This window comes from Salvelinus sp. IW2-2015, linkage group LG28 (assembly GCF_002910315.2).
Source record: "Salvelinus sp. IW2-2015 linkage group LG28, ASM291031v2, whole genome shotgun sequence".
Classification (NCBI taxonomy): Eukaryota; Metazoa; Chordata; class Actinopteri; order Salmoniformes; family Salmonidae; genus Salvelinus; species Salvelinus sp. IW2-2015.
Genome location: NC_036868.1, coordinates 15,268,484 through 15,291,782, shown reverse-complemented (window position 1 = coordinate 15,291,782; position 23,299 = coordinate 15,268,484). Strand labels below are relative to the sequence as shown.

At 42.2% G+C, this 23,299-nt stretch overlaps 1 protein-coding gene, 1 long non-coding RNA gene and 1 pseudogene across 5 annotated transcripts; 1 reads left to right on the top strand and 2 right to left on the bottom strand.

The window, feature by feature from the left end:
* The first annotated feature begins 2,418 nt into the window (after nucleotides 1–2,418).
* LOC139023208 (uncharacterized) lies at nucleotides 2,419–17,421 on the top strand. Its single transcript, XR_011474347.1, has 3 exons — nucleotides 2,419–2,574; nucleotides 17,042–17,244; nucleotides 17,334–17,421. It is a non-coding gene; the product is annotated as an uncharacterized lncRNA (long non-coding RNA).
* Nucleotides 6,499–14,652, bottom strand: LOC111954337 (uncharacterized). Of its 4 annotated transcripts, none has more exons than XM_023973987.3 (15): nucleotides 14,562–14,652; nucleotides 13,721–13,859; nucleotides 13,412–13,467; nucleotides 13,080–13,153; nucleotides 12,533–12,858; nucleotides 11,738–12,433; nucleotides 11,386–11,510; nucleotides 11,209–11,295; nucleotides 11,032–11,130; nucleotides 9,751–9,918; nucleotides 8,915–9,109; nucleotides 8,700–8,801; nucleotides 8,522–8,584; nucleotides 8,232–8,330; nucleotides 6,499–8,069 (listed from the first exon to the last, which is right to left on the bottom strand). In XM_023973987.3, the coding sequence occupies exons 2-15, from the start codon at nucleotides 13,830–13,832 to the stop codon at nucleotides 7,635–7,637; spliced, it is 2,637 nt and encodes an 878-aa protein (XP_023829755.1). In that variant the 5' UTR covers nucleotides 13,833–13,859; nucleotides 14,562–14,652; the 3' UTR covers nucleotides 6,499–7,634. The 4 variants fall into 4 exon arrangements, with proteins under 4 accessions (XP_023829755.1, XP_023829752.1, XP_023829753.1 ...); XM_023973984.2 differs by lacking the exon at nucleotides 14,562–14,652 and adding an exon at nucleotides 14,126–14,555; XM_023973985.2 differs by lacking the exon at nucleotides 14,562–14,652 and adding an exon at nucleotides 14,131–14,555.
* A 4,319-nt stretch (nucleotides 17,422–21,740) lies between the features above and the next one.
* Nucleotides 21,741–22,482, bottom strand: LOC139023200 (general transcription factor II-I repeat domain-containing protein 2A-like; annotated as a pseudogene).
* Nucleotides 22,483–23,299: the final 817 nt, after the last annotated feature.

Below are 23,299 nucleotides of genomic sequence, written 5' to 3'. Positions count from 1 at the left end.
GCTTCAAGATGGCCACCATTGTTCCTGTACCCAAGAAGGTAAAGGTAACTGAACTAAATGACTATCGCCCCATAGCACTCACTTCTGTCATCATGAAGTGCTTTGAGAGACTAGTGAAGGATCATATCACCTCCACCAGGATCAGGTTACAGTGGGTCTGCTCTACAGAACCCTCTCTCCACCACAGAGGGGAAGAGGGGTGAAGTTGGCCATTTTATGACGGTCGTAAATACCTTACAGAAACTCTTCCTTGTCATGCAATACTGAGGGAAAGAAACCTCTGTGGAACAAAGGAAGTCCTCCCGTCAAACTCCAACATCAACAGATTTGGGAATGAAACAACATTTCCCCTCGTCCAAACACCTTGAGTGGTTTAAAGAACAATTATGTCAGATCAGTTGTGTTTTGGGATCCCATGAAGGACAGTATAACATCATAACTGTATCTCTGAATGTGTATATTTCACAGTGATCAGGGTCACACCCAAATGTTGGGAACTGATATGATATGTAATGTGATGTTAGCATTCTAAATTAGATAATTGTTTTTCATATGAAGGTTTAACCAAGTCAGTGGCCATGCCCACATGAACACAGACATTACGAAAAAAGGAGGGAACGCCCCTTTTCCCCTGAGTGCTTAAATAGCATAGCTTCAATAGCACTCATGACAAAATGTACATTTAGTCAAGAAAACGCAGTGACGGTAGTCCCCACGTTGAAATGGCTACTACTCTATAGTCCAGAGAGCACGGAGCTGGTTAAGAAAACTACAAGACTACACATTCACAGTCTGCAGCTGTAAATGTGAAATAGTTTACTAAACTCGACCGAGGACGAGAGGAGAACACTTCCCTACCGAACAACCGAATGGTACTATGAAAGAACCATTCTAGAAAACATTTCCCTATCGAACGACCATTGGTACGCCTGACGTATCCATTATAACAGACAGAAACTACGAAAGACTTTGACTTCCTGTCGAATTACTCCCCGGATGGATCGAGTGTTTTCAACAGAGAGACAGCAAAGACAGACACAAGTAAATATGTAAATTGTAATTATTTTCGAATGAGCAGCTGTTCATGTGCAAAGTATTAGCATTTCCATGAGCATAGTAATTAGCTGTGTGTACGATAGTGGAGTCCTTTGTCTTTTCTCCCGCTCTTTCTTACCTGCCCCTCCCTTTTCATTTGGTGTAACAAGCCGTCATATCGGTTTAGTCCACTAGGGACTTTTCATTGTATCATGTTAGTAACCAATGTATAACCTATCCTGTGTGCGTATATGTAGTTCTGTGTGATTATTTAGTTAGTTAATAAATAAATAATTAATCCAATTGGTATATCACTGATTCATCATTTATGCTAGGGTTCGTGCAGATATCCAAAAGTTTGTGACATTCAGTAAATGATGGATGAGGTAATTATACATGAATAAGTGACTGTAATCGATAAGATATGAAACTATCTGAATAGAGTTAAATTCAGGAAATAGTAACTTTAAACAACATTTTCCCGTGGTGCCCTGACTTCCTAGTTAATTAATTAATGTTTACATGATTTGTTTAATGTAATGTAATTTAATAATTACATAGAGAATTGATTTGATAATATAACAGTCTTCACATTAATTATAGTCCAAGACACGACACACCCTAGACCCACTTAAATTTACTTACCGCTCCAATAGGTCCACAGACGATGCAATCGCCATCACACTGCACACTGCCCTATCCCATCTGGACAAGAGGAATACCTATGTAAGAATGCTGTTCATTGACTATAGCTCAGCATTCAACACCATAGTACCCTCCAAGCTCATCATTAAGCTTGAGGCCCTGGGTTTCAAACCCACCCTGTGCAATTGGGTCCTGGACTTCCTGATGGGCCGCCCCCAGTGGTGAAGGTAGGAAACAACATCTCCACTTTGCTGATCCTCAACACTGGGGCCCCACAAGGGTGTGTGCTCAGCCCTCTCCTGTACTCCCTGTTCATCCATGACTGCGTGGCCAAGCACGCCTCCAACTCAATCATCAAGTTTGCAGACGACACAACAGTAGTAGGCTTGATTACCAACAATGAGACAGCCTACAGGGAGGAGCTGAGGGCTCTCGGAGTGTGGTGTCAGGAAAATAACCTCTCACTCAACAAAACAAAAAGGAGATGATTGTGGACTCCAGGAAACAGCAGAGGGAGCACCCTCCTATCCACATCGACGGGATAGCAGTGGAGTGGAGAAGGTGGAAAGTTTTAAGTTCCTCAGCGTACACATCACGGACAAACTGGAGGCTGAAGAAATGTGGCTTGTCACTTACAACTGTCAAACTTTTACAGATGCACTATTGAGAGCATCCTGTCGGGCTGTATCACCGCCTGGTACGGCAACTGCACCGCCCACAACCGTAGGGCTCTCCAGAGGGTGGTGCGGTCTGCACAACACATCACCGGGGGTAAACTACCTGCCCTCCAGGACACCTACAGCACCCGATGTCACAGGAAGGCCAAAAAGATCATCAAGGGCAACAATCACCCGAGCCACTGCCTGTTCACCACATTAACAGCCATAAGGCGAGGTCAGTACAGGTGCATCCAAGCTGGGACCAAGAGACGCAAAAACATCCATCTCAAGGCCATCAGACTGTTAAACAGCCATCACTAGCACAGAGAGCCTGCTACCTACATACAGACTTCAAATCATTGGCCACTTTAATAATGCCACTTGAATAATGTTTACATATCTTGCATTACTCATCTCATATGTATATACTGCATAATATACAGTATTGCATCTTAGCCTATGACGCTTTGTCATTGCTCATCCATATTTTATATATTCTTATTATTTTCCTTTACTTAGATTTGTGTGTAAAGTTAGTTTTATACTGGATATTCAGATATCTCGTCAATAGCCATTGAACCAAGCATGCCATGACAATGAAAATTGTATATTCTGAATCAGGGGAGGTTTGAAAACAATTTTTTATAACTGCTACTAGTTAGCACAAYAAAATTGTGTGGATTGCTCTCCATCCTTAGGTATCTGTTGTGGAATTGTTAGATATTACTTGTTAGATATTGCTGCACTGTCGGAACTAGAAGCAGAAGCATTTCACTACACTAGCAATAACATCTGCTAACCATGTGTATGTGACCAATAAAATGTGATTTGATTTGATCTAGATGGCAAAACCCCTTCCCAATATCTCTCTGTTTGTCTGCAAGTCTATGTATCACAATCTACTGCTAAAAAAACTGTACTCACAAGACCTCAGGAAATGCGTTGAATCTAAGGTCTTTCGTTGGCGTGCCTCAGCTCCAAGTCTAAGTCGTCTTGAGTATCTTCATCCTCACTTTCCTCCTCCGTCTTTATTTTCTGGAACAAAGTCCTTATCCTTTGCGGTGTTGTCACTGTCACAATCATCTAATGAATTAACGGACCAAGGCGCAGCGTACGTAGAGTTCCACATGTTAATTAAATGAAACTCACAAAAAAATAAAGCGTAACGAAATGTGACGTTCTGTAGCGCTCACAGGCATCAACACGAAAACAAGATCCCACAAAAGCCAGTGGAAAAATGGCTGCCTAAATATGATCCCCAATCAGAGACAATGATAAACAGCTGCCTCTGATTGGGAACCATACCAGGCCAACATAGATATAAACACACTAGATCACCCACCCTAGTCACATCCCGACCTAACCAAAATAGAGACTAAAAGGCTCTCTATAGTCATCACGTGACAGTCACTGTTAAAATTCAGGAGCCTTTCTGTTCTTGCCCTTGCCTCTAGTCTGTTTCTGGGGCTGGGTTGAGCTGGGGCTGGGGCCTGTGCTAGACTCCCAGTCATTCTGAGTAGCATTGTTAGGATGGTTGTAAACCTCCTTGTTCTGGGTGTGAAGGTACTGCAATGCACTGAAACAGAACAGAGGCATAAAACAATGGGTCAATGTAGCATGATGTTTTAAATCTGAAGACAATGTTTGATTTGGTTGGGTACACCCATGGCCTCGGAGTCGCTACCCTGTTTGCTCAACTTCTGGGCAATGGTTGCCATTAACTGCCTAGACAACCTTACGGAGCATCTCATCTTTATCACAGAAAGCCTAGACAACGTCACTGAGCAACTCTTCTTGGTGAGAGGCAGCCTCAACAACCTGTGCAACTCTCTGTCACAGGCATACAGCCCTACTGCATACTTGAGAGAGAGTGTGTGTGTGTGTGTGTGTGTGTGTGTGTGTGTGTGTGTGTGTGTGTGTGTGTGTGTGTGTGTGTGTGTGTGTGTGTGTGTGTGAGTCGGACAGTGGATAGATCATTTGTACATTTCACAACATGACTGTGCAATGCAGATTGGATAATAAGCTTCCCAACTAGCACAGTGGATCTGGGCCGATTCCGGGTGAGAGTCGGGGCACTCGGCTGAGAGTCAGACCTGGCCGATGTCATGTGGCATTAGGCAGTATTACTTATGGCTAGGATGCGGGGATTGAGCTCGGCCGATTCCGGTGTGAGTTATCTGGCCCAAATCTATTACTTGGGGCTCGGACCGATTCCCGTGAGAGTTATCTGGCCCAAAAGTATTACTTGGATCTCAGGCTGATTGGGGCTACTCTCTGGCAAATGATTACATGAGCTGCTTTATATAGTTAACACTTCGTTATTTCAATTTTTCCATATTTTCTCATTGTTTCTGTGATCAAAAAATACAATAAACATTTAAATTAAATTCTTTAAGAGTCTTGTTTAAGTTGTATTTTAGTATTTTGATACTTTGTGCATTGATAAGCATTAAAAACTTTGTGGATGGAGCCTCCCGAGTGGTGCAGCAGTCTAAGACACTACATGTTGCTACATACAGTATGCTAGTTCGATACTCGTGCCGGCTGCGCCTGGGAGACCCATGAGTCGACGCACAATTGGCCCAGCGCCGTCCAAGTTAGGGGATGGTTTGGCCGGCCGGGATGTCCTTGTCCCATCGCGCTGTAGTGACTCCTGTGGCGGGCCAGGCGCATGCACGCTGACACGGTCACCAGTTGTACGGTGTTTCCTCTGACATAATTTTGTTGTTGTTGGTGGATGGGTATAATTTGTATGCATAATTCTGGGGCCGATTCTGGGCAGTCATTCATTTTGATTCCAGGCCGAGTCCAACGCCCGATTCCGGCCCGATTCAATCAGTTCCGGCCCCCTGGAAGAGGGCCGCTTCTGGGCCGATTCCTCATTGCTTGCTGGGTTGCTTACTAACTATGGCTATTGGCTAGTTCACATCACTCATCTTTGGCAGGTGACCTGAGGGCAAATGTATGTAGTTAGCTAGCATACCTCCATGTGGAAGCAAGGGGCACTGACTGATTTGCATCGCCTGATTGATTCACAATCGATAAATCGAGTAACGTTATCAGTCGTAAAAACTGAAACATTTAGACTTATAGCTAACAAACCTAGCGAACTGGGTTTTTATTACATTTACATTTAAGTCATTTAGCAGACGCTCTTATCCATGGCATAACAAAAATGTTTATACTTACACACTTGCTACAGCAGGTTTTTGTAGGAAGTGTCCAGTGTTATCATTCCCAAGTTGACTCGCGCCTATCAGCTAACTCCCGGTTCGATTCCGCACGCTCGTGACAAATATGGTTAAATTACGATGGATTGAATACAGAGCCACAGTCACATAATTTACAAATTATAGTTACCGATTACGCCTTCTTTCAAGTCCCATTTGCTGCCGACAGCAACTTTGATTAGGCCCTTATCTATTGATTTCACATGATTGGGCAGGATATAAGCCCACCCACTGCGGAGCCAGGCCCAGCCAATSAGAATTAGATATCCCCATAAAAGGGCTTTATTACAGACAGAAGTGTGGAGATCCTGGGCTGGTGTGGTTACACATGGTCTGCGGGTGTGAGACCAGTTGGATGTACTGCCAAATTCTCTAAAATGATGTTGGTGGTAGAGAAATTAACATGAAATTATCTGGAAACAGCTCTGTTTGACATTCCTGCAGTCAGCATGCCAATTGCACACTGCCTCAAATCTTGAGACATCTGTGGCATTGTGTTGTGTGACAAAACAGCACATTTTAGTGGCCTTTTAGCACAAGCTGCACCTGTGTAATGATCATGCAGTTTAACCAGCTTCTTGATATGTCACACCTGTCTGGTGGATGGATTATCTTGGCAAAGGAGAAATGCTCACTAACAGGGATGTAAACAAAATTGTGCACATGGAACATTTCTGGGATCTTTTATGTCAGCTCATGAAACCAACACCTCACATTTTTGTTCAGTAATATATTGCCTCGCTGCATGGCTGTGACACACATTTCTGCCACAGGTGGCACCCAAAGTACTGAAGTGAATAGAACCAGAGCTTGTTCAGACGGCGCATCACTTATCTTTAATTTAACACCTGCAGTTGTTAGTAGAATACGGTTTGTTTACTGTGTAAGACAATGGCAAAATGAGAACGGAAAATTTGTAGAATTATGTTAATATTTTTTATTTTCGCCTGTTTATATAGCTAACACTGCTGGTAGTTAAAAATAGCAGCACAATACAGTACTTCTAAAAAAAGGTATAATGCAGTTTTCTAATCTTGAAACAATAGTTTCTCCATTAATACAAATGTACACAAATGGTGAATTGAAGTGTGTTCCCTTTCATTTGACTAACAACAGTTGGTTCATTAAACACAACTCATCTCAAGAAGCAGTGTCTAATGCCAGACAAAACAAATGATGGCACGCTTGTCAACTTTCACAAGGTTGGGTTATGGGAATATGCCTATGATTAGATTGAGCAGTTCATTTCAGTCAATATAAAAGTGCATGCACTATGCCTGTTTCTGTTACAGGAATCACGGACGCAAGCAGAATCTTTGATCTGAAAGACATTGGCCGTCTTTGTAAAATTTTCTAAGCCATCAAATAGGGAAACCCAATTGTTAACAATCAATTTGTTAGGAATCATCAAAAAAATTAAGGGCAGCTTCATTATTCAAAAGTAAAACAGATTAATCTATTCAAAACCTTAAACAGAAGCGCACTGCAAATCTCAACAGGAGAAGAATAAACAAAATACAATCATACAGCAGAGGGGCACAAAGGGAGTAAATAAAATGACAAATGCACCCATTTCCATCTGGACTGTACATCCACAAACAATGCAGCGGTAACACATCACGGACAACTATAACCCGACAACCACCGTATTTCAAATTCATCCTGCGTTAACATATCACAATACATGATATAAAATGCAGACTACATTAACACCACATGCTACGGTTAAATATGCATTGTAAAGAAGAGGTCTGATAACAGTTAAGTTATAATAAGGAGTTGTATGAAATAATAAATCCATACACTAGGCACAATCTGTATCGAGGAACTACCGATAATAGGAGTTTAAAAAAGTCTAAGTAAACATGTCAGAAAACAAAAAAGTTATAAATCTTATTAAAATAATAAGACACATTAAAAGTTGGCTAAGATGATCTCATAGTTACAGTTGAAACACAGACTACACATCCCAGGACCAATGCAGAATGCATTTCTATCTGAACGTTCTGTAACGTTGCACCCTCCTGAACGGACCACTGATCTGAAGTCAGGTGATCAAACCGAACTAGAGGTTGCTCCTGGGTCGCTTGGCAGCTTCAGGGTGGGTCTCGATGATACTGGGTCTCTGCAGTGCCCATTGGTCAACGTTGTGTTTCTGGCCCTCAGGCTCCTCTGTCTCTGATCCGCTGCTGGAGCTGCCACTGCTGCTACTGCTGGAATGGTCACTGCCAGTGAAGTCATAGCAGTCCTTCTCCTTCCCTCTCCCCTTCCCCCTCCTCTTCCCCTCTGCTGCCTCAGGGTTGACCTGCAGGGCCGGCTCGGGCACCGCTGGTGGGGGTCCCATCTGCATGTCCTGCCAGGGCTCTAGGATGGGGGTGAAGACATGGAGGGTCTGCTGCTGGAGCTGGTCAGTGGGGTCATTCACAGTGCTGTGCACCTTGGGCTTGGTCTTCAGGACCTTATCAAAGTTCTTGGATTTTGAGGTCACCACAAACCAGTCCTAAGAAAACACAGGACAAAGGAAATTAGTATAGTATGCCACCAAAAAGCACTATAACATGAATTTTTGCAGTACTTTATTCATATGGCAAAACAGTATACATTAATATAATACAGTAGGTCATCATGGTGGTTAAAAGTCTAAAACAAATACATTTCTGACCTGGGAGTGGACAGAGTTGATGTGGTACTTCACCCCACTCTCTGAGTTGAACTCTTTCTTACAGATCAGGCATTTGTATTTCCCTGCTTCAAAGTCCCCCTGCATAATGAGAAAAAAGATTCGGTTGAATTAGATGCTTAATAATGGATTCAATTCCTGTGCATACATCAGATTTCTATGCTGAAGAATTGACTCAGTTTCAGCTGAAATAACTTTCCCTGTCTTCTGGATACGTTGCAGTACTTGGAAGTGAAAGACAGCAGAGCAGTGAGAGTAAATCTATTCCATACCCTTCCGCAGAGCCCAAGGTGAGCCTTCAGTCCAGACACACTGGTGTAGACCGAGCCGCAGCCCTGAGGGAAACCAGAAAGTTTCCTAGTCACATTATAACAAGTATAGTACAGTGAGCAACATCTCAACTATACGCAACATGGGATAAAAGATCATTTTAAAAACGATGGGTCGTACCACGTTTGGGCACTGCACTTTTTTTTGCAGCTTCACTTCGTTTTTCCACTTCCGAAGGACCTCCTGACTGAAGGCAGGCAGCCCTGGGCGGGCATATCTCAGCTGTGGAACCCAACAGAAAAATAATGGTTAATCTGGAGGTCAATGTATACACAGGAATAGATACAGTACATGAGCACAGATGTAGGACCATCTTAGTGTTGAAGTGTCCTCACCTTGTTATCGTCTGGGACAAGGTCTCCGATGACCTTCCTCTTGGGCCACTCCTTGGCCAGCTCGTCGTTAGCAATCTCCTGTAGGTGGAAAAAGGCCACCTGGGCTGACATGCGTTTGACCCGGCCGCTGGGTGTCCTCTCAAGGTTGGGCTCTCTCTGGGCCTTCACCTCCTCCTCCTCTGCATTCTGAGGCACCTGTGGGGGAGAGGGAGACAGCTGTCTATCATCGCCCATTCAAGAGAAGATCAAATAATTTAGAGGAGGAGAAATTAGCTATAGAAAAAGAGACCAAGGAATGGGGTGCTCTGGGAAATTGAGTGGGTGGATATACAGAGAAATATTTGTGACATTGAAGTTGCCAGAATGTAACTGCTACTGATTGTGAGCACAATGGCATGTTGTGCGATGGAATGTCACCCAGTGAATTGTAACCTTGAAAGACTGTCTTATTAGTTAGTGGACAAGTGTATAGTGTAAAACAGGATTCCCCAACGGGTAGCTCCCAGGACGAATTTGGCGCACGGGTGGTTTTATTTGACCCCACCAAGTTCTGGATTGTTGTACATAAAAACACAGTAAAAACACAAGGAAATCAGCTCCAATTGATTATAATTTTGGAAATCTGTTCCCAAGTATTCCCACGCAAAATAGAGAGATGTGATCATATACAAATGTAAGCAAGGTATAAAATGTTTGTTTTCTTCAAATATTATATCTGTTTCTGATTATTGTGGTCAATTTGCGGTCTATAAATTATTTGTCATTTTGTTTCCCCCCCACCCCTGAACCTTGTTGAAGATCCCTGCTGTAAAGGCAGTGCAATATAGCGAACTCACTGGTGCGTGCTCCGACTTGAGGTGGTACTCCAGGCCTGCCTTGGACTTGTAGACCTTGCCACAGTGTTGGCAGTTGAGAAGCAGCTTCTCCAGCTCAGACTCCTCTTTCCCACATTTCTTCATGTGGTACAGGTAACCCATGATGCTGGTGAAACTACCAGTGCAGCCCTGTAATGTAACACAGTCCTTTAGAGTGAAACACATCTATAGTTCCCATGTACCAACGATGTAGACTATGAAATCCCAGACCTACAGCACCAGTCAAAAGTTTGGACACACCTACTCATTCCAGGGTTCTTCTTTATTTTTTACTATTTTCTACTTTGTAGAATAAAAGTGAAGACATCAAAACTATGAAATAACACATATGGAATCATGTGGCAACCAAAAAAGTGTTAAAGAAATGAAAATATATTTTGTATATTAGATTCTTCAAAGTAGCCACACTTTCACTTTTTGGTTGAAACCGGCGTGTCTTTGTGAGACGCAGAGTAGGTGAACGGATGATCTCAGCATGTGTGGTTCCCACCGTGAAGCATGGCGGAGGAGGTGTGATGGTGCTTTGCTGATGACACTATCTGTGATTTATTTAGAATTCAAGGCACACTTAACCAGCATGGCTACCACAGCCTTCTGCAGCGATAGGCCATCCCATCTGGTTTGCGCTTAGTGGGACTATCATTTGTTTTTCAACAGGGCAATGACCAAACACACCTCCAGGCTGTGTAATGGCTATTTGACCAATAAGGAGAGTGATGGAGTGCTGCATCAGATGACCTGGCCTCCACAATCACCCGACCTCAACCAAATTGAGATGGTTCGGGATGAGTTGGACCGTAGAGTGAAGGAAAAGTAGCCAACAAGTGCTCAGCATATGTGGGAACTCCTTCAAGATTGTTGGAAAAGCATTCCAGGTGAAGCTGGTTGAGAGAATGCCAAGAGAGTGCAAAGCTGTCATCGAGGCAAAGGGTGGCTACTTTGATGAATCTAAAATAGAAAATATATTAGAAAATAGAAAATATATTTTTTGGGTTACAAAATGATTCCATATGTGTTATTACATAGTTTTGATGTCTTCACTATTATTCTACAATGTAGAAAATAGTAAAGACAAAGAAAAAACCTTGAATGAGTAGGTGTGTCCAAACCTTTGACTGGTACTGTATGTCAGAACATTGTTAATGTGAGAGGCTGCTCAGACTGCTTTGGGAGACAACCAACAATGGTTAATGTGACATCTGTACTGGAATTTCAGTTACAGACGCCATCAAGGAATCATACCTCTTTCGAGCATTTTAATTTGCCCATCCTTTTCAGCACCTTCCTCAATTTTTCCTTCATGGACTGGTCATCCAGGCCATTTATGTCATCTGGTGAGGGCTGGAAAAACAAGACAGTTAACACCAATGTCAACATGAAACACACCAAAACCAGCATCAGATGGGAGAATGGCCTTACCAGGTTATTGTGGTCTGCCATGATGTGGTACTTCATTCCCGTGGAAGACTTCAGTTGTTTCCCGCATTGCTGACACGTGAAGGGATGCTACATGGAACACATTAGTATTTTTTGAGATTCAGTTGAACCAAGTGCAACATGGGAGGCTGTTATTGTGAGTACGGCACAGACACACACCAATCGGCAGCTCTCCATATGTTTCTTCAGTCCATCCACAGTCTTCCTGCTCACACTTTTACACTTGGGGCACGTGACTCGCCCTTTGCCCAGGATCATCAGCTGCCACCTCTCTTCTTGACTTCCTGTTCCACACAGGAAGTGGAGTGTTTTTGTTATTGTACAAGTGGAATAAGGAACAATACCTACCATTACAATGCAATTACCAAAGTATTACGTAACATTGTTAATACAACATGGTTACTAAAGTAATTACATTGTTATTACACAGGTATAGGATGAACTAATGTAAAGTGTTGCCAGGGATTGAATCTATGGTGATATTTGATTTGCTAATCCTTTGTCCTCTCACCTGGGGGGTAGACTGGGGGTTCCTTCTTGGTTGTGAAGGTGAAGACTTTAGATTTCTCTTCCTCGGTAGGCTCTGCTGGGTGACTGTTCTGGATAGTTACACCTCCAACAGAGTGACTTCTATGAACATGTTCACCTACAACAGAGTAACTGCTCTGGACAAGTTCACCTCCAATAGGGTAACTACTCTGGAGATGTCCACATCCAATAGAATGATTGCACTGGACATGCCCACCTCCAAGCAAGTGACCGCTTTGGACATGGCTATGGGCATGTCCACCTCCTACCAAGTGACTGCTGTCAAAATGGCTATGGGCATGTCCACCTCCTACCAAGTGACCACTGTCGACATGGCTATGGGCATGTCTACCTCCTACCAAGTGACCACTGTCGACATGGCTATGGGCATGTCCACCTCCTACCAAGTGACCGCTGTCGACATGGCTATGGGCATGTCTACCTCCTACCAAGTGACCGCTGTCGACATGGCTATGGGCATGTCCACCTCCAACCAATTGACCGCTGTCGACATGGCTATGGGCATGTCCACCTCCAACCGAGTGACCGCTGTCGACATGGCTATGGGCATGTCCACCTCCAACCGAGTGACTGCTGTAGACATTGCTATGCCCAACTCCCACTGAGTGACCGCTATGGACATGGCTATGAACATGCCCACCTCCAACAGGAACTGGAACTGCATCAAAGGAAACATTCAACATGAACTAAAACTTGAATACCTGTTTATAAGAGAAAGGGTCAGAGGACAAGAAAGTGATGGTTGCAACATAACTACCTGACTGTCTCACTTCTTGAGGGAAATTTGTAACAGAAGGTGTGCTGTTGTTGTCCATCTCCACTCTCCGCATTTTCTTAATCGCAAAATCGGAGGGCAGGTGTGGTTCTTGACCCCGGCCCTGGGCCCTGCTTGTGTCTGGGGCCTGGTTGGGCCAGCAGTCCTTAGCCACCAGCCTGTGAGGCAGTSTGGCAGAGGGTGGTGGAGGAGGAGGCAGCTCACCGTTGGCTACAGCCAGGCTGGAAGACACCACGGAGCAGCAGGACGTCTCGCTGGTTGAATCCTCCACACCAGAACCCAGAGAGACATTCTGCAGATCCTCATACCTAGACAGTGACACACAGCACCAAACTCACATGACAACAACTACTCTGGTCAGCTTTTGCACAGAGAAAATAGTGCACAAGCACAGACTATTTCCCAGATCAAATGCCTCTATCACCTATACACTTTGAACTTGTGGAGATCTGAGAATATTGGACAGGTAGGAGTCAGTGATGGGAAGGAAAACATACAGCAATGGGCAATTAAAATAAAGGAAACTCACAGTGGGCCCATTGACCTTTTTCTGCCATATGATCTTTTCATCTTTTGGGTCGCCTGGGCATGGGGGTCATCATTCTATAATATTCAAGTACAGAACTGTAAAGAAGAGATCCAGTGTCCTACAGGACCTTAGAAGGTTTATTGTGAACACTGCACTAAGGACCATCATATGTTGATGTAGAAGTGCTTAATGCTAAATCATTTCTAGATCCTCATGATGGTTATTTTAGTTTTCATGTTGAGTACTGGAAAAGTGCACCCATACTTGTAAGAACTCTCATAATGGCCAAGTAGAACTGAAAGAAAAGACTGTTACTGTGTATATATTCTTACCTTAGGTGGAACAACAATCATGCTCATCACACTCATATCTGGCATCTTCTGGATAGCTGTTGGATTATGGTCACATTTTCATTAGTTCATCTCTTTCCTTACAAAACACTAATGAAGGAGCATTTCCAAGACATTCTGCATGGAATACAGAAATGGAGACCAAACATGCAAATAATAATGATGATGATTCAAGACATTTGCAACTGGCCAGAGATACATGTGGACATAATGTAATTTATCAATACTCTAACGTTTGCTCAGTAAACTGACAAGTTGTCAATCATCTAGTGACAGTTTAGTGACATTTACCTGGTAGTGGAACACCACTTTTTTGTTTAGGCTGTGAAGCCTTCCTCTTCCTTGGCACATATGATGGTGACATGCTTCCTTGTGTGTGATGATGAAGTTGATGATGATCCATGATTGCAGTTGACCTGACCGATCAGTACTGCAACACATAACACAACACCAGGCCTGAATTCTTCTATGACATAGTCCATCAATAGACATCATCACTATCACATAATTGATAAAAGGGCTTTAATATTATTTCGTCTGGGGAACATGTATTCTGTTAGTAATTTGATGTCCACATTAAGAAGAATCACGTGGCATACCAAACCTTATATGAACACAGGATTAGCCCGCGTGTGAATACAAAGGTAGGCCTAATATGAACTCATTGGTTCTGTTTTGTTCAGTGCAGCAGTGTACCTTACTCGAGCAGTGTTACTAAAGCCACAGCCACCATCATTTTCCACGAATAGCCACACAAAAAAGGGGAACGCTTGTTTTGCAGTGACGTTGCAGCAAATCTACACTCTGGATGCTGATATAATGTAAACTTTCTAACCGTGCACTACACGCGCTCAAACAACTTGGCTATAATTTAATTGTTTGATACATTTAAACGTTACATTGTGAAACGTCTACCCGTACCGCACACTCCTTAGCAAGGTTAGCTGCCATTCCTTCCTGTTTTAGTCCCCCTCTGTCATTTCCCCCGACAACGATCCGCCTAACCACTCGTTGGATTCGGTTATTTGAATAGAAAGACCATCAAATGGTTATGCTGAAATTTTTAAGAGGATATCTAATTAAAAATAATGCTACGACAAACCCTATAGTATCAATTGTCCATATTGCATACCCTCTTTGGGATTACTTCATTCCCGAAACGCCCTCTTAGTAAAGACAACAAATGAGATTCCCATCTCATTCACTACGACTGTAAAAGGGGCGGTTACTTACAGCCATCCAGTACGAACAGGTTTTGTTGAGCAGAACGCAAAACAGAATCCAGATCAGTTATGTCTTCATATTACCTTACGATGGCTCCGCCTCCTAGTAGTATTCTACCTGATGCAGACATAGCAGCTGGATGTAGGCAAAACAATTATGAAAACTAAAATGAGTTTTTTGGTCTTAATTTAAGGTTAGGGTTAGGCATAAGGTTAGCAGTGTGGTCAAGGTTAGGTTTAAAGTTATGGTTAGGTTTAAAATAAKATTTTAAGAAGATAAATTATAGAAATAGGCGGGGTTTATGACTTTCTGGCTTTGGTAACTATTGACGACCTTATAGGTGAGACTGGTGCAGACAGACTTCTGGTGCCTACTGTGCTTTATATTGTGTAAAATGGATTGTCTTGTATATATTAGGGATTGTTGTATATATTAGATAGATGGGTGGGAGACTCTGTGTAGCTTATCTCAGAGGGGTCAGTCATAGTCAGAATGAAAGTGAAACAGCTACACTGTTGCAACACTGATGTTGTATGAAACAGTAAGATAATATATGTATTTTATTGTCTGTTACATGACTAACACATATTTTTTTCCCTGTTCACTCCCCTTACAGATCCCAAAGGTAATTATTTTAATAGTACACATGCCTATCACTGTTTTAAATAATGTTTAAGTAATGTTGAAGGCCATGTTTTAGGTTGGGCTTATAGCTTTCTGGGCATTGATCTAAACCAAAACATTGCTACTTTTAGTTTTAGGGTCTATACTTGACTTTTCTCTTTTTATCCATTATAAAACAGAGGTGCCAAGGTTGATGAAGTACTACACCATCACCACTGGCAAGACTATGGGTTCTCATATCCAGTTTATGAGACAACTTGGAGGAGGCTTCACTGAAGTGATGTCACCAGAGCAGAGTGATGTCATCATGGCTTTCTGACCCATTGTCTCTCATGCTGGTACTGATATTTTGGCATCACTGCAGCAGATTCCAGGTAGCCAACCCTCAAAGTGTCCTATATTACTGTCTCTTCTATCTGTTCTATCTCCATACCAGAGTTGATATAGATAGAACATCAGTGAGCGCGAGAGTAGGGGGACCTGGGGAGTTCTGAGGTACCGAAAGAAAACAACCTTTATAACAAAGCATTGCATGCATGTCATCACATTTGCGTAGTGGCATAGAGCAGTAGAACAGAGGCACTTACAGAAGTTGCACACATAGAGACCATTTTAGTAGCCTTGCATCCGGGAAAAATGTGGCCTTTTATAAATGCATTTCATGCAATTCTACTTCATTTTACATGACTGGAAATTTTGGCAGAATATTTTTTAATACCGCACAAATTATAGAAATGGCAGGCTACTTTGACACTGACAAACTGATAATCTGAGACCAATAAAAATGACCTTGTCTTGAATCCATCAATAGCCTAGGTTTATGTGTGTGGAGACTCATAATATAGGCTACAATATGAGGATGGAATTATAGTCCTAAAAATCCTTACTCACCTAATGATGCACAGCTTACTTGCTGGAGATGGCCGATGCATTCATTCCAAAAGCCTATCTCTCTTTTGTAAAACAATATTTTGAAGTTGATCAAATATTTTGTTCTCCTACAGTAGACGGATAAGTCTTCTCTTTTCAGCAGGAACGATTGCTTTACAACCTGTGTTTTCCCTCAATTGTATTTTAAATATTGCTAAAGGCCTGTTTTATCTGCATGCTGTTTTTTTCACTGACAGATTTGCCGCGAGTTCCCGACTGTAGGCTATTCCTTGTTATTGGGCTACAATCCACAAGCAGACTATTTAAAAAAAAAAAAAAGCTATTGATCCTCCGTGGCTAAATTATAGGTCTTCTCATGGTGTAGTAAGCTATTCTGAATGATTTCATTTATTTCTGATTAGACAGCAGTAATTCTATAACTTTGTCAAATATATTTCAATTCATCAGGGGTGCTGCAGTTCCTTCAGAACCCTTCGCGCGGCTATTGTTCTATAAGGAAAGAAATTATAAAGTGCAACGCTGGAGAGATGAGAGTTGTAGGTTCATGTCTATCAGAGCAGAGAGGGAGATAGATCGTAGAAAGGGAATCTCATTATAGTTATGTGAGAGATACTGGCTCGCTTCGCACACAGCCACAGCCACGCGTTGGTCTCAAACATATAGGTTACAATGTTGCGCAAACCATAAACCCGGGCCGGCTCAACCCAAATCAACTCTTGAAATATTAGGCCCGGGGTAGCAGATCCGCAGCACTGCTGCACATTCCTGGTAATCTAGTCAGGGCATGATCAATCCATCCAAAATTAATGGGAAAATAGGAAAACAAAATAAAATGGTAATGAGGTGAAGTATATTTTGTTTTCCTTTTGACAGCTGGTAAACCTGTCATTCTGGTAGTACTGCATCACACCTTCAACCCAGACTACACTGTACCTGACAGCAGCAGACTAGTTACCAGAGGTGACGTAATACTCACAGTGGACTGTCTCTTCCATGAGAGCCAGGGACTATTGGAGTGTCATCGCAATGAAGCAGCAGTCAAAGAGATTCTGAAGAAGCTTAATATACATCCTGAGGTATTAATTCATCACCAACATTTTGAATTTCACTCTGCTAATTATGTACTATGAGAGCTAAAGATAATGTTAGAATTTTTTTTTTACAGACTGAATCTGGATCTGTCTGTATGGGTCTGCTCAGGGTATGGAAAAACATTGCAAATGACAAAATACATCAGCAAAACACTGTATTATACCCTCTCAAGCAACTTTCATGTTGGGATATTCTTTACAAGCAGGGCTTATCTTTATTTTCATGATTTCTTCAGCTTTTGTATTGTTGGCCAAAGTCCTATTCAGAGGTCTACGTGTAGCTAGTAGTTTAGTAAATATACAGTACAACCTCCATACTATTCTGAAGGTTCTGAAGCCAATGTGTCGTTTTCCGATTGTTTTAATTTCCAGATGGTGTGTTCCTGGATCCTTGGTTGCACCAGGGCAGTCAGGCGTTGTAAGTCCATCATTAATTTAAACAAAATTCTACAACATTACAATATTTACAGTTGCTTATATACGGTGCATTCAGACAGTTTTCAGACCCCTTGACTTTTTCCAGATTTTGTTACGTTACAGCCTTATTCTAAATTGGATTAAATAATTTTTCACATCAATCTACACACAATACCCCATAATGACAAAGCAACAACAGGTTAAATAAAAAAAACMTACATATCACATTTACATAAGTATTCAGACCCTTTACTCAGTACTTTGTTGAAGCACGTTTGGCAACGATTACAGCCGTGAGTCTTCTTGGGTATGACGCTACAAGTTTGGCACACCTGTATTTGGGGAGTTTCTCCCATTTTTCTCTGCAGATCCTCTCAAGCTCTGTCAGGTTGGATGGGGAGTGTTGCTGCACAGCTGTTTTCAGGTCGCTCCAGAGATATTCGATTGGGTTCAAGTCCGGACTTTGGCTCGGCCACTCAAGGACATTCAGGGACAAAGACATGTCGCTTAGCATTCAGGCCAAAGAGTTCAATCTTGGTTTCATCAGACCAGAGAATCTGTTTCTCATGGTCTGAGAGTCTTTAGGTGCCTTTTGGCAAACTCCAAGCGGGCTGTCAAAGGCCTTTTATTGAAGAGTGGCTTCTGTCTGGCCCCTCTACCATAAAGACCTGATTGGTGGAGTGCTGCGAAGATGGTTGTGCTTCTGGAAGGTTCTCCCATCTCCACAGAGGAACTCTGGAGATCATCAGGTTCTTAGTCACCTCCCTGACCAAGGCTCATCTCCCACAATTACTCAGTTTGGCCAGGCAGCCAGCTCTAGGAATAGCCTTGGTGATACCAAACTTATTCCATTTAAGAATGATGGAGGCCACTGTGTTCTTGGGGACCTTCAATGCTGCAGACATTTTTTCGTACCCTTCCCCAGATCTGTGCATTGACACAATCCTGTCTCTGAGCTCTACGGACAATTTCTTCAACCTCATGGCTTGTTTTTTGCTCTGACATGGGCTGTCAACTATGGGACCTTATAGAGACAGGTGTGTGCCTTTCCAAATCATGTCCAATCAATTCAATTTACCACAGGTGAACTCCAATCAAGTTGAAGAAACATCTCAAGCTCACCTGAGTTTATATTTGGTAGTGAGTGGAAACGCTAAGCGGATGCTTCACATTTATACATCTGGTGAAATATCTGTCTCATTGTTCTATCTCTGGTATTAGTTTAAGATGGCATGATGCTCATGTAATATTCTAGGCCTACTCTGATTGTATATTTTCTATTGTTTCTAGCAAGAAAACAATGAGGATGATTCTGCTTTGACTGCCCTCCTTTTAAATATTAAAGTCATTGAATTTCAGTTGCTGAATGAGTGTGAGTCATTGATGAAGCACAAATAGCCGTCATTACACTTTAAGAACATGAACCTGTGTTGGGGTAGGAGTGATGCTGCGTTGTTAACCAAGTGGGAAGGTGGTATTTACCAGTTGTGAAGTTGTAAATACCAGTTGGATGCACTCGTTGAGAAACGCAGTTAGGCTAATGGCCAACAAGCTGCGTCAACCATAAACTAAAACTACAGCTATCCATAGCTGTGGGAAGTAGGCAGTACCCCCTGAAAAATCAGAATAAAAAAGATATATATTTAGGAGAACATTTTTTTTCTTCACAAAGGTAATGCACTGCCCCCAAACTACACCCCCAAACTACTTCCCTTGGCTTTGCAGCTATCATGCTTGTAACCAAATTATAGTGTTAAAAAAACATGTTATTAGATTGTTTTTAATAAATAGTGTTTTGTTGTTGGATTTAAGTGCTGAAAATGCTGTTATCGAGGTAATTTCCTTAGTAGGTGACGTCATAAGTCAGCATGTGGGAGAAGTCGGAGCTCATGGATGACAGACGAGGGGTAAAAACCACCTTCCCCATTTGGTTATGAACTCAGCTTTAGATATTTGGTAAGACCCAGCAGCAGTAACCCCATGTAGTCCCTACTCCTCACTCAAACTCTGTTTCAGTTATTAGGAACTCTAGTGGTGATATTCCAAACCACTTCACGATGGTTTCTACTCAATATTGTCCATTTGACTGTAATATGAATAAGATTTAAATTTCTGTTAGGCCTTTTAAAACGTTGACTAAGCACCTTTTAGTAAGTGGACTAATTAAGCAACAAGGCACGAGGGGATGTGGTACTGTATATGGCCAATATACCACAGCTAAGGGGTGTTCTTACGCACGACGCAATGTGGAGTTCCTGGACACAGCTCTTAGCCATGGTATATTGGCCATATATCACAAAGCCCAGAGGTGCCTTATAGTTATTATAAACTGGTTACCAACGTAATTAGAGTAGTAAAAATTAATGTTTTGTCATACCAGTTGTATATGGTCTAATATACCACAGCTGTCAGCCAATCAGCATTCAGGGCACGAACCACCCAGTTCATAATCTTTGTTAAAATGTGGGCTTTCTGTATCCAAAAGTAATTTTCTTGATTTTATGTTATTGTTTTGGTAATAAAACTATGCATAGCCAACAATGTACCACAATGTTTTCATAAGTTATTACATTTCCACAATAGAACAACAACAGTGCTTATTTCAACACAATAAATATCTTGGCTACATTATTCCAGTTCTCAGTAATTATTTTCCTTGAAGGGCCACATTAGAATATATTTTTGCCATCGTGGGCCAGAATCATATTACAGGATTATACATAATGTGTATGATTGTGTTGACAGATATATCTACTGTAAGTCACCTCCAGATATGCTACTTATTTTACTTTTTAACACAGAAATTAACCACATCCATGTTCTCCTTTTGGTAGGTATTTTCATTATTAAACATGCAATAAACTACACAGAGGGAAAAGTACACTTTGCAATCAGCCCCACAGACAGAACTCTTGTTAACAGGTATGCACAAAAACACAAGAAAGAGAGAGAGCTCAACATTACATTTAAACTACTCAATCAGTGTGAGGAGTGAAGTCTCTGATGGGCATTGACTAGAGCAGTGAAGTCATGTATAGTTTCTGACGTCGCTATGCGCAGTGTAGTCATCAGATGGGGCCACAGTGTCTCCTGACCCCTCCTGTCTCAGCCTCCAGTATTTATGCTGCAGTAGTTTATGTGTCGGGGGGCTAGAGTCAGTTTGTTATATCTGGAGTACTTCTCCTGTCTTATCCGGTGTCCTGTGTGAATTTAAGTATGCTCTCTCTAATTCTCTCTTTCTCTCTTTATTTCTCTCTCTCGGAGGACCTGAGCCCTAGGACCATGCCTCAGGACTACCTGGCATGATGACTCCTTGCTGTCCCCAGTCCACCTGGCCGTGCTGCTGCTCCAGTTTCAACTGTTCTGCCTGTGGCTATGGAACCCTGACCTGTTCACCGGACGTGCTACCTGTCCCAGACCTGCTGTTTTCAACTCTCTAGAGACCGCAGGAGCGGTAGAGATACTCTTAATGATCGGCTATGAAAAGCCAACTGACATTTACTCCTGAGGTGCTGACTTGRTGCACCCTCGACAACTACTGTGATTACTACTATTTGACCATGCTGGTCATTTATGAACATTTGAACATCTTGGCCATGTTCTGTTATAATCTCCACCCGGCACAGCCAGAAGAGGACTGGCCACCCCTCATAGCCTGGTTCCTCTCTAGGTTTCTTCCTAGGTTTTGGCCTTTCCAGGGAGTTTTTCCTAGCCACCGTGCTTCTACACCTGCATTGCTTGCTGTTTGGGGTTTTAGGCTGGGTTTCTGTACAGCACTTTGAGATATCAGCTGATGTAAGAAGGGCTATATATAAATAAAATACATTTGATTTGATTGCTGAGAGGTGAGAGTCAGTAAGAGATGATCTGTGCCTTGACTTGTTATATTCGTCACTGAAAATGTCTGTTCACACACATAGGTTGACCCAAACAGTACAAACATCTTCTGAGCATAACTCCTAATCTTTGGAAAGTTTTGTTCATCGAGAGATGCATAGAACCTCGTCAGTGGCATTGTTTTGAATAGTTCTCCAATAATTGCATCAGACTGAAGATCGGTAAGCTCAAGTTGCAGGTCCTTGGGAGCGTTATCAATATTGAAGGTGAAAGGAGAGGAAACCAACAGCATGTCATTTTCCAACACTTTGAAATCCTCAAAATTATGAGAAAACCCACTGTTCAAAGCACGCAGCAGCGATATATACTTCTCCTGCTGGTCATCTGATAGGGAACAGACTAGTAGTGTCAGAAGGTGGGTGAGATTGTTGGCTTCTACTTGGCAGGTCAGGAGGAGTAATTTTCCCTTGAAGGCTTTAACAAGGCTGTACCTCTAATGTGCAAAAAGGCTCTTCCCTTGTAGTGTGGAATTCAGTTCATTCATGAGGGCCATGATGATGTCCACTGTGAATGCAAAATCAGCCAACCATTCTTTATCTTGCAGTTGAGGGAAATTCACATATTTTCCTTTTATTTGCAAAAAATCAGCAATCTCCGAATTCAGGTCCCACACCCTTGTAAGCACCTTCCCCAAACTCAGCCACCTCACGTTTGTGTGGTAGGGAGATCTGCATGACTCGATTCTGTCTCTTCCAACAGTGAGACAAACTACCTGTGGTTTAAAGACTTTGCTCTTATGAAGTTTACCACTTTAGTGACTGTATCCACAACATGGCTTATTTTCAGAACACATTTACAGAGCACTTCCTGATGAATAATGCAATGCAGGAAAATAATTTTCTGATCTGGGTTCAGCTCAGCTACTTGATCTTGTATCCTTTTCAAAAGGCCAATGTTTTTTCCTGTCAAGTTTGGGCACCCATCAGTCGTCACACTGGATAACTTTTCAAAACTCAGTCCCAGCTTTGCCACACACACTTATTAACCTCTTCCAATAAATCTTTCCCTGTGGTTGTGCTCTTCATTGGCTGCACTGAAGCAAGCTCCTCTGTAATTTCAAAGTCTGGGGTTATGCCTCGTAAGAATATCAACAACTGCGCTGTGTCACGTGCATCACTGCTTTCATCCAGGGCCAAGGAGAAATAGGTGAAATCCTTTACCTTGTCAGAGTCAATTACACATTCTTTAATGAATTCGCCCTCAGCAAATGGCTTACTGTGTTTAGCAATTTTGTGGGACAGTACATAGCTAGCTCTCGCAATTTTGTTGTTTGCTGAATGCAGTTTTGTGAAAAGTCCTTGCTGCTTTTGCAACTGAGAAAGCAACTCTTTCGATGCACTTGCCCTCTGCTCAGAAGACATATTCCTATATTTCTCTGAATGCTTCGTCTGGAAGTGTTGGGACAAGTTGTAGTCTTTCAAGACAGCGATGCTCTCTTTGCACACTAAGCACACAGCTTTCCCTGATACATCAATAAATAAATATTTCAATGTCCACTCTTGCTGGAACACCCTACATTCATTGTCTACTTTCCTTTTCTTTGAAATATTTGGTCAGTAAAGAAAACTTTAAGCTCGTCTCTCAATTAAAAAAACCTGTCAATAATTTGCCCCTTGATAACCAGTGCACTTCTGTATGTTGTAAAAGTGTTACATGGTCGCTGCCCATATCATTGCATAATGCAGAAAATACACAAGAGTTCAGGGGCCTTGCTTTAACAAAGTAA